The sequence below is a fragment of the Trematomus bernacchii genome, unplaced genomic scaffold (assembly GCF_902827165.1).
Source record: "Trematomus bernacchii unplaced genomic scaffold, fTreBer1.1, whole genome shotgun sequence".
Taxonomy (NCBI): Eukaryota; Metazoa; Chordata; class Actinopteri; order Perciformes; family Nototheniidae; genus Trematomus; species Trematomus bernacchii.
In genome coordinates this window covers 11,396,497-11,413,697 of record NW_022987564.1, presented here as the reverse complement: position 1 = coordinate 11,413,697, position 17,201 = coordinate 11,396,497, and the positions used below count along the sequence as shown (strand labels likewise).

The window sequence follows — 17,201 nt, the reverse complement described above, 5'->3', positions numbered from 1 at the left end:
GCACAAGGTGTAATTTTCTGCCTCCTTGGGTGGCGTTGTGATGTAGCATGGGACCATGGGAGTTAGTCATTGCAGTCGACTTTTCCCTGTTCTTTGATTGTTCAATGTTCAGGAGGATTTACAGGTAGCCACATTTTCCGCAGAGGTCTCCAAAGCAGAGGGACAAGATGATTAAAACCAACGCTGCTAAACTTCCGCTGTTTGCTCATCTTGCTTGTCTGATCATGATAACTTCTGGTTGAATTAAATAATTAAGAACTACCTACATCTAAAGCGTGCATTGTATTGACCAATTGTAATGTACCTTGAATAAAATGTTGGATTTCTCCTGGTTGTTTTTTTTTTTTTAATATTTGGTATAAAATATATTTGATAATGTAATATGCCAGCAACATGTGTAACATATGACTGACTGTTTTTAGACTGGATACAAGGACAGTCAGACTGGTGTTTTATGGGAGAGAGGCAAAGATCAAAAACTCTCTTTAGACAAGTTAGGAGTTGAAGACAAAAGTCGATTTGTATCAGTGGTGCAACAACCAGCCCTCCCATCCCTGGGGCCACGCTTATATAGCTCAAAGGTCACATCACCAAAAAGTAGCATCCCCAGAATGAAGTATAGTGGTGGCAGCATGCAGTGGGGGTGATTCTCTGCGACAGGCCTTGGAAGACGTGTGTGTGTAAAGGCAAGCTGATAGAAAACATGATGCCGTCTGCAAGAAACCTGCAGCTTGAGAAAACTGTTGTGTTCCAGCAAGAGTTTGAGCACAAAGCCTATAGACAGAAACAGCAAAAATGTTAAAGTCCTGGAGTGGCCGGGGTCAGATATCAACCCATTTTAAGAATTACATTTTTTATTTAGTATATTCATTATAAGTATAAACAAATGGCACACAACACCGCATTTATAGCTTAAGCTAAATTGCAATGAGGCTCCCTAGACAGGCCATTATAATACTTAAAACTCAACAACAAACACACAAAAGACATCACAAAACACACAAACAGGATTTTCTTTCAATTTGTAGCTCAGGATCTCCATTCAACCTGCAATCGATAGAGCTGCACCCATTGGGGAAAGATTGCTAAATCGAGATAAATCTGACAGAGACTAAATTCTTTAACTGCTACCAAAGGTGCATCTCCTAAATAGTGACCTGGAGGGAGTGAATCATTTTACAAACAGGTATTTTACATTTGTCATTCATCTAGATCAATGTTTCTGTGCCTGACTTTTGACATGAAATTGTCTTTTACGTTGATCAATGTCAAAACAAAAGCTGCTTCTTTGCTTCAAAGTTGTAAGACAAACAAATACTTACACCTACATGTAACAAGAGGGGGTGAATTATTTTTGCAGGAGAGGCAAAGTTACCAGACAGGCTTTTATTTTTCAGCGTCAACATGTTTGGTCAAGTAAGAGCTTTGATAAATCTCTGCCAGAATGTGTAGGACTCTTGCCAGCATGCTCAGCAAAGAATGAAGAGTTGCATGGGGACAGCAAAGCCACTACAAATGCACATTTCCTATCAACAATACATGTTGATGGAGTTTGTTATTGCGTGTGGTCTCAGCCTCTGTGGCTGCCATGTTGCTTTATCTGTCGTAGAAGCATCCCAAAGAAATAAAAAAAAAATTCAGTGTGAGGAAAATGAAGTAACATGGCCTCTGGGTGTGGCAGCACATAGCTGAACATTTTATCATGACTGCAATAAGTGCAGCCCAACTGACAGGATCATAAGTCTGCAAACTCTTTTAGACCTGCTCTCTTGCCACATTTGGAGTTTTATTTCCAGCTCAAAAACATATTTTATCATTCAGCAGCTTATTAAAAGAAGATGATCTGCTCTCATACAAAGTCAGGTGACGAGCTACACAAATGGGAGATTCCTCATCACAAGGTTAAAGAGTTGCACTAAGAGAAGGAAGAGAAGGGCAGGCCCAGAGCTGTGGTTTGAGGTTATCCTGAGTCATGGAGGAACTCCTCCTCTTCTCCCTCTGGAAAAACCAACAGGGCTCGGCCACATCAAGACACCTCAGCCCTGCCAGTCATTTTTCCCAAAGACAGCCGCGGCACAGAGGGGAAAAACAGTTTCTGAGTCACATGTAACCGTGTTTTTTTTTGCTTAAACTGAAAATAGGGGCAGGGTTTTCAAATTATGTATTCAGTTTTCTGTTATTTACAATCCCACTGTTTTCATATGTCAAAAGTCTGAATGACATGCAAAAGCTAATTAATAGATTATCACGAAAGCCTGACTGAGATCTTGTGATAATGTTTGTTTGCTATGTTGTGCGTGTCCATGTTTTCCAACTATTCCTGTTACTCAGAGTCATGTGAAATGTCACTGCAATAACCACACCCAAAATACAGAAAACCATCTTTCCCTGCGTCACCACAGGAACTCTTCCGACAAGCTCAAACACACACAAACACTAGGAATGCAGGTACGGCTGTGTGTTTTAGAATCCCTGTGTTGCATAATATGGTCGTATTAATGTAATGTAAATCCAAATGCTACTAATTCAGCCTCAGAAGTATTTTATAAATGATATCATTATAAATGTAGTTATTAAAGTACTAAGTGCTCTACTGACACTATGTGGCAAGAAAACAGAACTGCAAAGAAAGTGATGTACAACAGAGTATGAAAAGAAAATAGAAGTTTATTGAGAATTCTGAATCCTGCTCACCCTTCCACAGTAGCAGAAAGACAACACGGACAAACATCAGTTAAAATCTGGACACATAAATACCGTTTCTCTTGTACTATGAAATCCAAAAACAATCTATTGCAGTCACACCAAGTAAAGAGGGGAGGGATTGAAGTAAGGGCGACTAAGTGTCTGCCCCACTGCTCCAGAAACAAAAACAAAAAAAAGCGGCTGGTGGTCGGTCTGTCTCTGAACCTGAACATAAATAATGAGACTGTGCTGTGGAGAGACACCAGGGATCAGTGCAGTGGTGGAGTGAGCCCAAGGATTCAGATAGTCTAAATTCCTCTTTCTCTGTGTCTCCCACTGGATCATCACAGGGATAGTTTGACATTTTGGGAAAATATTCATTTCAGGCAGAGAGTAAAAGGACAGACACCATTGTACTTTAAATGTGAACAACAACCAGAGGCCGGTTAGCCTGATTTAGCATAAAAAGCTAGCTCCGTGTCCAATGTCGGTTAAATTAGCCTATCAACACCTCTTAAGCTCAATAATAAACACATTGCAGTAGCTTCCTGCCAGTCGAAGAAAAACAAGTTGAACCTTGTTGAAAATAAAGTTCTTTTAAGTCGTTGACAAACTAACAAAAATAATGACTTTCTATCCCAAAACTGAAATGTCATGGGACATTTATTTCATTAAATTATTGATATTTATGAGATACTAAGTCATTATCTTGAGAAAGTTTCTTATTAAAATGACCTTTTCCCCCCCAATCACATGGTCACAAAAGCCGCCTGTTATACTGCAACGAAAACTTTTAGAAATAGTTTTTTGTACTTAATAACAAACAATATCCTACTTGTAAACTAGTAAGCTTTAGATGAGCTGTTAGGTGGACTTACCTAAAAGGAATAGTGCTAGCCGTTTTACCATTAGCATTTTTTAAGCTAATGCTACTAGCGATAGCTTCACACGGGATCATCCCTATATAAGTCCATTTAATTTCAATTATATTCACAGTACAAAATGCAGAAGAATCATTGAAAACTGATGTTTAAACGCAGTTTGAACGGTTAAAAATCTAAAGTCAAGAAAATTCCTCCACATTTGAGGGCGTATAAGAGGGTATTGAGCTGGGGTATGAATACATTATATAAATATAATATTCATCCTGTTTCAATTATAGATATGCTCCCCTTTAAATGATTGGTAAAAGTCTTCCAAATCTACTCTCTGCCATAAGAAATATGTGTATTTCCCACAATGTTAAACTCTTCTTTAAGGGAGATGAAGCTATGAGGGAAGAGGGATGACGATACAAACGCAGCTGCTGCAGGAGGGGACAAGTCTCAGATTGTAGCACAGGTTATATTTTTCACTTCGGTAGCGATACAGACAGTTGTTTGACACACGCACAGACAGCTGGAGAATCGACACATGCTAATTACAATTGTCTGAACGATTTGGAAATTCATGTTAATTTAATGAGTTTCTACTTCACCTCCTCTAACAGCAGAAAGAAGAAAAAGGTTGCCTGTGCCTCTTGGAAGAAAAACTAAAAACTACAGAAACATCTGGGTGTTTTCTCTGAATCTTAAGGCAAATTTAACAGAAATGTTTGTGCAACAATATCACAAAACATCAGACAAACCAAATTCTTACAAACGAGTGATACAGAAAAACACCCACCGTCCAAACTGTCTATGCGAGTGCCAGCCTGAGTGTACATGCAATCGGGGGCTAATAGGGAGGGGAGGGTTTACCACCACCCGTTACCAAACTGTGCCAAATGCAGAGCCAGAGGTGAACACTGACTCAGCTGTTGCTCTTTTCTTCATGTTTCTGTAACAGTCCTTGTCTATGGGGAAATCTTCCCTGCAGTGCCACACACTGATTATAGAAGCCCCTTCCTTTATGATCAGCCTCCACTTACCCCACCCTCCTGTTTTTGGCACTGATGAGTTTGGTAAGGTACGTGTATGGAATCCCAAGTGTGTGGATGCACTTATGTAATATGTATGAATGTGTGTGTGTGTGTGTGTGTGTTGTTTGTGATTACGATCATGGCTGTGCGTTTTATTCCTCGCTCACACTTGAAAATCTTTACACTTTTTCATTTGCCCTAACCTAAACCAAAAATAATACAGTCTTCAGGGTGGGGAGGGGGCACCTGCAACGCTTTGTTTAATGCAGGCGACCCCTCCCCTTCTGATAATTCTTTCCTGTCTCTCCCTCTCTACAAATCTTCCTCCTCCTCTCTCTCCATCTTTGTCCAGGCTGTCTAGCGGATGGCCTTGACGGGGCTCTTGAAGCTGGAGGCGGCTTGCAGCTGCAGCTGGTAGGCCATGGGGTGGATCTTGAACCCGTACAGCCTGGAGAAAGAAGAAACAAACAAACATGTGTGAGCATTTCTTCTGACCAGTGTTAAGGTTGGTCAAGGGGAACTTCTGTATTTGCTCAACCTTGACCCTACTTTTAAATATGTTTGTGTTTAGGGGCTACAATGTACTATAAGGCTGTTCCGCACCATAAAAGTGCGGCCACTAAAGATGCTTGTTTTGGAACTTTTTCAGTGCCGGCAACGTTTAGGACATAAAAAACAATTTCTTCCAAGGAAGTGTCTGCAGGGAATTGGTTTGGTTTGTTGATTTGACCAGTTGCCATAAGACACATTTGAAACATGAGGGACAGTGTTGCTGGTTTCTGTACTGTTTTGTTGGAGCACAGAAAGCGTAGCTTAGCGTTATCTAAAATATGTTTTCAAGTCAATGCTAAATATTTAGCGAATAACGCAAATGTGGTTGTGACGCAAGATTTAGTTGGACACAATACTTTTGCGCTTTGCCTGTTTGGTAAATAAAAGAAAAGGGAATTTCTTTGTATGAACCTTTTTCGCACTATTGTCAGACTTTTATAATACAATTACAAGTGGGCAAAAACTAGCCCTTTTGGTGGACAAACATTAATGGTGCAGCCTGATATGATCAGAGGTTGAATGATACCGACGTTACCCATTACCAAAGATAATTCATAAAGTCTTGAGTTGCACAAAAGCTACAAATATTGTTTTATGTACTTCAAATAAAACCGATATGATGCAAAACAAACATAGGCATTGAAATGGACATGGCAGTGTACAATGATGGATCAGAGACGTATTTGCTTTTAGGGAGAGAGCGCTGACATATGATCTTCTATTAACTCTCAATGTTTACCATCACTCTTTCCAGACAATCCCTTATGCAACATTTTCTGTAAACAGACGTCACAACAGAATAAAATAGGATGTAGGAAAAGGAGGCGGACATGAGACGAAAGAGACTAGAGTTTCCTAACGTGATCAGAACATCTGCTGAATAAAAACACATCTGATCAAATTCATTTGAAGTAACATCTTCTATGAGCTGAAACCATTAGTAGATGGTATTGATATATTGGTTCTGGTATTTTTTTTATATTTTCTAGACAAAACATTAAAACAAGTCAAAGAGAATCCATCTAAGCCACAGCCTCTTTCAGCAAACTAACCCATAAGCAAAAAGAACGTTTTGAGAAGGTTAATAATATATTGGCTCATTATGACACTGTGACGCGCCTACCCAGATCAAGATGAATGGTAAACATTGGACTAGTAATGGGAAATGCCAACCATAAGAGTAAGGGAAAACGTAGCATGACATGTTAAGAGTCCATTTGACAAAAAGGGGCACAACTTCATGTTGGACCTGCAGTACTAACCTGGGGACAAACTGGTTGGCGGGCCTCTTGGGCCTGTACTCAGGGTGAACCATGAAGAGCATGTGGGGGAACCCAGTGCCAAAATATGCTCCATCTGTGTGGTGGTGCCTGGAGGACTTTGGTGTGTAGACGTCCATACATTTGGGACAGTACAGCTTCACCATGGCCTCTCCAGGGATATCTGACAGACCTGTGGGGGAGGACAGGGAAAGAGAGTAAATCTACTAGATCAAAAATAGTACAGCACTGGTACAATGCTAGTACAGTACAAATACTTCCTTCTTCATTTTTTCATACACAACGTGTAGGAAATAAAACGCCCTCTTTCCACAAGAAAAAAAAGACTGTTTGTTATGAATCTTGTTACTCACCGATAGGAAGCATAGGCTGATTCTCACAATAGACACGTGGGCAGTAGCCAAAATCTCCCTGCTGATACTTCTCCAGCTGTAAGGTATTAAAGAGCATATTAATATAAAGTAATATGAATAAATACAAACGTCAACAACAGCAAACATTTGTCATTTTAATGTTTTTTATAAAAAGGTCTAAACACCAACAAAGATTGAACCAGAATAGTTTGTCACATAAAAAAAAATGTTGTGACATTTGGAAGTTACTACATGTATCGTTTTTCAATAAATGCGGCAGGTCTCCCTTGTAAAAGAGATCGTTGATCTCAATGGGATTTTTACCTGATTAAATAAAGGCTACAAACATACAAACAAACAATAACTTAAAAACTGTATGTTTGATTGTTTACAAAAGGTTTGGCTGAAATTATTAGTACAAATAGCATAATACTGATAATATAAAGGTAGCCTGATGTGCCACTATGCAGAAAAAAAACATGTTTAAACACAATAAATAGACATGCAGAAAAAGAATTGAAAGTTTCACATGATGTAACCAGCCCATCAAAACAAAGCCATGAAAAAAAACAGGTTCCCTAATGCAGATATGGGTTGTGGACTTTGCTGACGCAGCTGGCCTACCATCTGTGCGATGCCTCGGTTGGTGAGGATGTAGCGTGCGTGGATGAGGCCGTACAGCATCTCAGCCGCCTGCTCGATCAGATCGCTCTGGTTGGGATTGTCCTCCAGCTCCTCATCTGGAAAAGAAGGGGACGGAGAACACTGTCAATGTCGCAATTCTTTTTACGATTCACAGGGAGGCAAAACAGAGCAGAGAAAGGTTTTCAGTGTTTCTTACAGCTTTTCAATAGAATAAAAGCATGTTTGGAGCACTTTCATAGTACCTTAATCTCAATAATCCAGACTCTTGTCCACTTTATCAAAACATTTGAAGTTGTTAAATGCAAATCCAAAAATAAAAGTTCCTTAAACCATCAGCAATGAATTAATAATGTGACTTTGTTTATATTAACAGCTGTTCATATCAACCCTGATTGTACGCTTTGATAACTATTATGGTGGTTTTAATCATGATTATTTAGTGCTAGGCTAGCTCGGGTCAGCTCCTTGTCTTGTGTGAGAAAAGAAACCACGCTGCTGCTTTCGCCTGTCCTTTGCTGCTGTGCTGATTTGCTCCAGGAACATCGCGGATACTGTGTGCTGGTCTGGGAAAATGGCCCATATCGGGATTCTGCTGTGCCTGTTAACTGTTTTGGACTATGAGAAGATCTCTAGTCATCCTGAGAAGTCTACTGGATTCAGGTCTGTTCTGCCACCCGCAGTGGGCATCCCCTGCAAAGGGTCAGATGTGTTACACAAACAATTACCGGTTGCCTTGTCACAGACAATCTGCTCGACAAAATATGTTTGTCTTTTTTGTTTTCCTGCGATGATGGTTCTTCAGGACTGCTTCTTAAACTCAAATCACACTCTCGCAGACTTTTCCGGTGATTCTAAAGTAGATGACAATGTATGTGTGTCGATTAAGAGGAAAAGATGCCTGTTTTTGTTGTTGTTATTACTGTCAGGAAATGTTCAACCTAACCCTGGTCCGCCCAGTAGTAGTAGTAGTCAGATCGCTACTCCTGCTGATTTTAAAGCTAGGTCTGGGTTGGGTTTCATCCACTTGAATGTGCGCAGTCTGTTAGGTAAACTAGATTTTGTCCGCATTTGGGCAAGCTCGACTGACGCTGACGTCATTGTGTTATCAGAAACATGGCTAAATAAATCTATTTTGGCCTCTGACATTGCCTTAAAAGGTTATAATGTGTATCGCTCCGACCGGCCTAATAAAGGTGGTGGCGTTGCCATTTATGTTAAGAATAAGTTCAGTGTAACCACATTAGCTTCCAAATCTATCAGTAAGCAATTCGAATGTTTAGCCTTAAATATAGAAGTGGCAAAGGGGCAACAGGTCATGGTGGTGTGGCGTTACAGACCCCCCTCAGCTGTCAAGGACTCCTTGTCTTCACTAGCAAATCTTTTATTGCAACTTGACTACAAGGAAATCGTGCTACTTGGAGATTTTAACTGGGACTGGTTAACTGCAGTATCAGAGGATTTTAAAAACCTTTGTATCTCTTTAAATGTTACTCAGATTGTTGACAGTCCTACTCGCCCTAACATTAAGTCCCCTAATAAATCCTCCCTAATTGATCTCATTTTAACTAATGTTCCCCATAAATACTCATCTGTGGGAGTATTTGCGAATGATGCGAGTGACCACTGTGCTGTAGCCACAATTAGGGACACTAAGGTCCAAAAGGTTAAACCTCGTATTATTATTAAGAGACATAAAACATTTTGTGGAGCAGGGTTTTGTTCATGATCTGTTTGATTTTGATTGGGGAAAAATCGATCTGTGTGCTGATGTAGAAACTGCATGGTCTTATTTTTATCTTGGTTTTATGGAGATCATTGATAGACATGCACCCCTGCGTAAATTTAGAGTGAAGGGACGAGACAATCCTTGGTTTTCTGCTGAACTGTCTAGTCTCTTGCATGAGAGAAACAAGGCCTGGGCAAAGGCTAGGAAATCAGGCTCAGAGGTAGAATGGCTGCGTTTTAGGCAGCTAAGAAATAGCTTCACTTCACATGTCAAAAGTGCTAAGTCGAAGTACTATTTGTCAGTTACCACAGAAAACCTAAATAATCCTAGGACATTTTGGAAAGCCATAAAATTGATATCCACCGGTGAGATCCGTAATGAGCTACCTCCGTGCCTTACCACAGCATCTGGCTCTATATCGGACCGGGCCACTATGTTAAATTGCTTTAATAAGCATTTTGTGTCCTGTGGCTCTCCGTTTGATTCTGTGACTAACTCTGCTTCTGTGAACACCACAGTCTGTGACTCTTTCAGTTTGACTCCTTTTACTGTTAATGTTGTTCATGAAGCATTATCTAAGTTAGATCCTAAGAAACCGGCCGGCCCGGACAACGTAGAACCTTTCTTTTTAAAGATAGCTGCAGATTTTATTGCCCCACCTCTTACTTCTCTTTTTAACCTCTCCCTCAGCACTAATGCAATTCCAAAAGTATGGAAGTCAGCGTATGTCCTGCCTTTACTAAAAGGAGGGGAGGCAACTGTTTTAAATAACGATAGGCCAATCTCTAAATTGTCAGTTCTGGCTAAGGTTCTTGAACGCCTCGTGAGTGAACAGGTAAAGGTGTTTTTATGTACAAATGATATCCTGTCTAAACATCAGTCAGGCTTCAGAAAGCAACATAGCACCATCACTGCAACAATGAAAGTGGTGAATGACATTACGAGTATTTTAGATAAAAAGCAGAGTTGTGCAGCTCTATTTATTGATCTTTCTAAAGCGTTTGATACCGTCGATCATCGCATCTTATAGCAGAGGCTACTCAGTATTGGCATATCCAGCCATGCAGTAGGGTGGTTTGTGAACTACCTCTCTGAAAGGTCCCAATGTGTTCACTTTGATGGGCTGTCTTCTGAGTGGTTAAACATTGCTAATGGTGTTCCTCAAGGTTCTGTTTTAGGTCCACTTTTATTCTCCATCTACATCAATAGTTTAGGTGAAAATGTGGATGAAGCTACTTTACATTTTTATGCGGATGATACCGTGATGTACTGTGCAGGTCCCTCCATTAAGGAGGCTGGCGTTAAATTACAGGCTGTTTTTAACATTATTCAGACTCAGCTCTCTGAACTAAAGCTTCTTTTAAATGTTTAGAAAACCAAGGTAATGCTCTTTTCTAAAGCTAAAAAGACACCAGAGCCTGTTTTAGATATTGTTACTATGCAAGGACAAGTACTAGAAGTGGTCTGTTATAAATACCTAGGTATCTGGCTTGATGATTGTCTTACTTGTAAACTTCATGTCAATAACCTGCTTGAAAAGCTGAGGGTTAGACTAGGTTTCTTTTTCAGAAACAAGTCCCGTTTCTCTTTTGAAGCCAGGAAAAGGCTAGTCACTGTGACCTTCTTACCTGTGCTGGACTATGGTGATCTGATCTATATGAATGCACCTGCCCATTGCCTGAACAAGTTAGATGCTGCCTATCACAGCGCACTGAGATTTGTCACAAATTGTAAAGCACTTACACATCACTGTACCCTGTATGCCAAGGCAGGTTTGCCATCACTTACTGTACGGAGGCTCAGTCATTGGTACACGTTTATTTATAAAGCCATGTTGGGTAAACTCCCGTATTATATCTGCTCTCTGATAACACAGAGTTGCAAGCAGCTATTGTCTGAGATCGCATGATGTAGTATTGTTAGATGTGCCAAGAGCAAGGACTGTCTTAGGTAAGACAGCTTTTATGTGCGCAGCTCCACTTGCTTGGAACAATCTTCAGCACGAATTGAAACTGAGCAATCTCATTCCTCTGCATGTTTTTAAAGCTAGGCTAAATGAAATGCTCGTTGATACTATGGGTACTTGTAAATGTCTATAACTATGTAAATGTACCTGTAAATATAATGTATGATGTCCTTTATTGTTTTATGTTTCATGTGGAACCTCTATGCTGCAGGTCTCCCTTGAAAAAGAGATCGATGATCTCAATGGGACCAATCTGGTTAAATAAAGGTTTGAAACCAATGTGACGATATACTCCTAACTTTGGTAACATTTGCTTGACTAAATTTAAGAAAATGTAACAAGTACTATACTTGGGTACAATTTTGAGATACTTGTACTTTATTTAAGTATTTCAATGTTTTGCTACTTTGTTCTTCTTCTCCTCTACAGTTCAGAGGTAAATGGTGTACTTTTACTCCACTACATGTATTTAATACCTTTAGTTACTTTACAGATGTGGATTAATGATGTGAAATATAATCAAGTGTTAAATCAGACTTTAGTTCCACCTGGAGTAAATTCACAAGCTACCCTGCAGTATACAAAGTCATTCAAACTAGCTGCACCTTTACCAGCTTTGAGAACACTTTCATGATCAATCATTATAAAACATATCATATATATTATTCTGAAATGGACCAATCTGCACAATGACTACTTTTACTGTCGCTACTTTAACTATATTTTGATGAGAATACTTTTCTACTTTTACTTGAGGAACATTTTGAATGCAGGACTTTTACTGTAACAGAGTATTCCTACACTCTGGTACTTCTACTTTTACTCAAGTACAAGACCTGAGTACTTCTACTCAAGTACAAGATCTGAGTACTTCTACTCAAGTACAAGATCTGAGTACTTCTACTTTTACTCTAGTACAAGATCTGAGTGCTTCTACTTTTACTCAAGTACAAGACCTGAGTGCTTCTACTTTTACTCAAGTACAAGACCTGAGTGCTTCTACTTTTACTCAAGTACAAGACCTGAGTACTTCTACTTTTACTCAAGTACAAGACCTGAGTACTTCTACTTTTACTCAAGTACAAGATCTGAGTACTTCTACTTTTACTCTAGTACAAGATCTGAGTGCTTCTACTTTTACTCAAGTACAAGATATATACTTATACCACCTCCGTTTATAGCCTATGAAAAAAACTATTTGAAAACGAAGGCTAAAGCTAACGTTAGCAGATAGTGACAATGTATGCTAGTTAGCTAGCTCAACGATTCCTTAAATAATATTGCGACAGAAAAACTTTTCAGTGCACATCACGCTCTGCCGCTCCGACAGGGAGCTCTGCTCTGAACACCTGAACGGCCCGTTCTAACAGCTGTTCACCAGCGGTCCAGTCTACAAACCGTAGGTAATGTAGCTGCTGAAGCTAGACCCTCATCCCGGAGCAGCAGAGCCTTATTATACATCCATGAGCAGAGCCGACAGGCAGGAAGACTCGAGCACGCAGGAAGACTCGAGCACACAGCTCGCGCTTCATTATAATATATAAAAAAAGAACACCATGCGTGTCATGATGGCACATAACAGCTCGCGGCCACAGATTACTCCGGGTCCCAGACCCCCCCCATACCCCAAAAATATTTTTATTGCGGATCTACATGAATCACACAAACGACCTATTTTGGATTCAAAAGGGCGAATTTCGCCGAAAGGTGACAAGTTTGCATCCCTGAAATACAGACCTGGTTCAAGGTCCAGGATCATGTCTAGGGCCTGGCGGTAGTGGGGAACCTGCTCATTGAGCCCCGTCAGGTTGAATTTGTCCTGGATGTAGTCTTCATCCACCTTTAGATGGAGAAATCAGATAAGAAAACGGATTATCTCTGAGTGTGGCACATAACAGACAGGATATACATTTCTTGAATCATGCCAGAAAGTACATTTGGGTCTCTTATGGCGCGTTTCCACTACACGGCCTCGCTCGGCATGGCTGGGCCTCGTTAGGACTGGCTCACTTTATGGCGCATTTCCATTACAGTTTAGGAACTGGGGCAGTATCTATAGTAGCGCAGTGTAGGCGGAGCCGTGACGTGATCTTCAGAGGACCCCAGAAAAACAACACAGCCGTTAGCTGTTAGCACTCAGATCTCACAGCTCCTCATATATGTTCAGAAACTAGACAAAAGTTAAACAAGTACAAACCACAGACTGCCTGTGTCATGGTGAATACAGTCGCTGCTTTATTTATGTCTGTATAGGCCGTTGTTGTGAGTGTGGACGGTCGGAGCATATACTGCGTTAGCTTAGCCAATCTCCATTTAGAAAACAAGCATTTTAAAAGGTTTTTCCCCTGCCGTCTGTCTGCAGACTTGACAAAGCATTAATTCATGGTTTTTACTAACCGGTATCAGTATGTTGTTACTTCGGCATCATTTTGAAACGTGTATTACAATTAAATCACGGTCAAATATGTCCATCTTGTTGTAGTTGTAGCCCCCTTGCCAGCGACGCTCTCTCTAGTTTAGCATACTCAGCCCGACTCAGCCTCGTTGTCTCTGGCCCTGGACCCACGATTTTATGAGGCCAGAAAAACTGTGAATTAGGACCCGCCGGCCGGTACTAGGCCAAGTGGAAACGCAACCAAAGACGGGCCGCTGACGTCACAGCCCTCTTAAACCGGGCTGCGCGCTGTAGTGGAAACGCGCCATTAGTCTCTGGAATCAACCTGTACATACGGGTGCTGAAGAAATCCCTTTGTAAATGTGATACCATGGGCTGAGGCTCAAAATACCCATTCATAAACTGTAATTGAATTACATTGGGATCTCTTCAGGGCCAGTATGAGCAGGAATGCTCACAGCTTCAAATAACTTTTACAGTACATATGAATAAAGGAATCGTGAACCTATTTATTAAGGACCATGGGGTGTAAATGTGTGAAAATACAAACTTGCTTTACCGAAAAAACAATGTTTACTTTAGCATCTTAAAGGCTTGGAAAAACAATGTCAAGCAAGTGTAAACTGACCAAAATGAACATGAATTACTCACAGTTTCTTCTATTTACTTTTATGTTAGAAACCATGCTCTATGACATCTTTTTTTTGTTACTCTTTCGTTGCTTGACACAATTTTTCCAAAAACACTAAATAAAAAAAACAACTTACAACTCCACTTGGACTTTAACACCAATGACTGAGAAGACTTCACTTGGACTTGAGACTTTTGACATGAAAATACTTGAAAACTTCCTCCAAGCCTAAAGATTAAAGAGTGGGTGATTTAAAAAGTGTGCCACTAATCAATAAGTCTCCTGAACCAATGTATGTTAATATTTCATTCCCAGTAAGTTTAAATTGAATTCCCACAGGATATTTTACAGTTTTAAAATGTTGGTGTCAGTGGTTAACAATGTTTCACTAGAAGTGATGTAAACGTTACATTCATTAAAATACTTAACCCTGCGTGTGGGTGGTGGAAGTTAAACTAGGAGAGAAATGTTAATATGGAGTATAATACACTATACTTGAATCATTAGTTCTGGTTAACAATAATCCAAACCATGGGATATTTTGACTCAGGCTACATGGGTGTTTGGGTGGCAACAATGACTGTGCTCAGACAGACTAGAGAGACTCACCTCACAGAAAAACTCGTTTCCCCTTAGTCCACAGAACCAGGAGATCCATGACACTTCCTCTGAACTGCTCATCTCTGAAGACCTTTTGAAGAGAGGGGGGATACTCCATTATAATCCAGAAATAAACCAACTAGCAACACTGAATTCACACTTTGAAACATAAGTATAATAATTTACAGTGTCAAATTCATATTTTCAACTGGTCAAGTGAATTCTCCGTATGTTCAGAATGTGAGTTTTCTTGTGCAGAAACTATGTAATACTCTGTCATAAGAGTAACTTGACGCTTGCTGTTGCCCAAACCTGATTAGAGCTAAGCTAACAGGCTAGCGGTACCTATTGAACAGTTATCTTTATAAAGTAGTCACTTTAGTATCGTTTTTTGGTCTTAAATCCGTCATCAACGTGTGTTATTAAAGATCAAACAAGTCTTATATATATATACGTGGTGGATATATGCTACGATACAGGGCTAAATTAATGTAGCCGTGGTTAGCTCGCTAAGCTAAACTCAATACAACATGGCGCATCGCTGGGACACAGGCCTCATGACAAACAGCAGCTCTTTACGGAGCTCACTCCGGCTCTGAGTTTAAACCTCTCAGTGTGGTTGTGTGGGTGATTCTGCCAACTTACCGGGCTTTCAACTTTTATACTCCTTAAAAAATCCGACAGATCAAAAATTGAGCAATCTCACCGGTGTAAATAAGATGGACACCAGCTCCCAGTTCACCCTCCAGGTTCTTCCTCGACCTCCCGAGACTCGCAGGCAGCTCACCACGCCGCCGGGGCGCTGCTGCCGCCCCGTGGCCACTCTGAGTACTGCTCTGCTTTATTCTGTAACCCGTTTGTGTCCGAAACTAAACATTTGGGTTTTTACTTTTTATTATAATTATTTACAGTGCATAAGAACCGTATTTACAAAACCAAAACATATACTTATAAAAAATAAAAAATATATTAAGACAACAAGGAAAAAAGGGAAAGGAAAAAAGACAGTATGGTGCTATTTTATTACTAATAAGTAAATGCTAGTTGATCCTGTGGGAAGTGTCTGGCCAAACTGGCGTGAGCATGTGTGATCTGTTATAAGATTGAGCCAGTGGTTCAATCTTATAAAATAAAGAAATAGGTTATTTCGTTCTGTTTAGTAATAGTAGGACTACTTTTCTTTGCAGTTATTGCTATCAGAATGCACATTTGGAGATGTTGTCGGATAGTGATGGAGGAGAACTCGCCTTCGAGACAATGGAGCAGTGAGGGGGATGATGTTGAGGATCTCTGAACTTTTGTGTGTTCCCCTGGGGAAGAGTTTTCCGGGCTTGCCTAAACCAACGTTGTTCTATAAATACAAGTGTTAAAAATGTATCAATTTGCAGGAACCATTTTTTGGCTGAAAAATTAGGGCTAGTACCTAGTAAGCACTCATTAATATTCAACATTCTTATAATAATAATCATAGCACATTAAGCATTTTATATGAATGACAAGGTGAGGTTTCATAATACTTTTATTTTAGTTTTGATTTATTTTTGAGTATTCACTTTACCTAAAGCAAACAATGACCACTTGTAGTAACTTATCACCAGCTTGTAATGTATTCTGTCTGCCTTTACCTCAGGAATGCAATATATTATGGTAGTTATAATACCCTATGAACCCTACAAAAACAAAAAAATGTGTGTGACATCTGGTGCTGCTACCTTGCGTTTTGTTGGTGGGGATAAGTGTGTTTTAGTCTATGGATAATGTACATTATGGTGCCTCTTTTTCAATAACATGCTGTAACTTTGTCTTTAGTCTGAGGATTAAATGTCCCTTCCCTCAAATATTCTCACTTTTCCTATCAGGAGCCTTACACACACCAAGAAAAGTAACATTAGATTGAAAAATGTTGTGAAATGTTATTGCTGCAATAAAGAAGAAAAAGTATGGCTTTTAAAGATACCCTATCCGCATTTGATGTGTTCAAATACCTCTAGGAATTTTCAACATCAGGCAGTCAAACATTAATTCGATACTAAATTCACATAATTTGAAAAGCCTCCATGTTCCCTAATAGGTTGTCTCTCAGTCTAATTTTCGGACAAAAATAACTTATGCTATAAGATGCATTTTTTTAATGTATTTGTTAACTATAAACATTTTTTAAAAACATCTTAAAATGTCATCCACGTTTGGGAAAGTTAGGTTAGCAGATTTGCAACATGTTGTACATTATTTCCAAGTTTGTAATATTTATAATGTGGTACTTTATAAATAACTAATAGCTTAACATTAGTTCTACAGAAATGGATTATAAAATAAATAACAAATCAACTTTCATGAAGGACATTTTGTGAAAAACAGGTTTAACTATCAACATAGTTGCAGCCATTAACTAATGGCTGCTTTGAGTGATTCACTGACACACCTACATTGAATCAAACCATTCTACCTACTACAAGTTTTTCTTGCTA

General features: G+C 39.6%; 1 protein-coding gene across 1 annotated transcript; it reads right to left on the bottom strand.

Annotated features, from left to right (window-relative positions):
* Positions 1-2,647: 2,647 nt before the first annotated feature.
* On the bottom strand, positions 2,648-15,521 carry csnk2b (casein kinase 2, beta polypeptide). Its single transcript, XM_034124305.1, has 7 exons — positions 15,379-15,521; positions 14,743-14,824; positions 12,845-12,947; positions 7,395-7,510; positions 6,771-6,846; positions 6,400-6,589; positions 2,648-5,033 (listed from the first exon to the last, which is right to left on the bottom strand). Exons 2-7 carry the CDS (start codon positions 14,812-14,814, stop codon positions 4,943-4,945), a joined length of 648 nt encoding a protein of 215 aa, XP_033980196.1. The 5' UTR covers positions 14,815-14,824; positions 15,379-15,521; the 3' UTR covers positions 2,648-4,942.
* Positions 15,522-17,201: the final 1,680 nt, after the last annotated feature.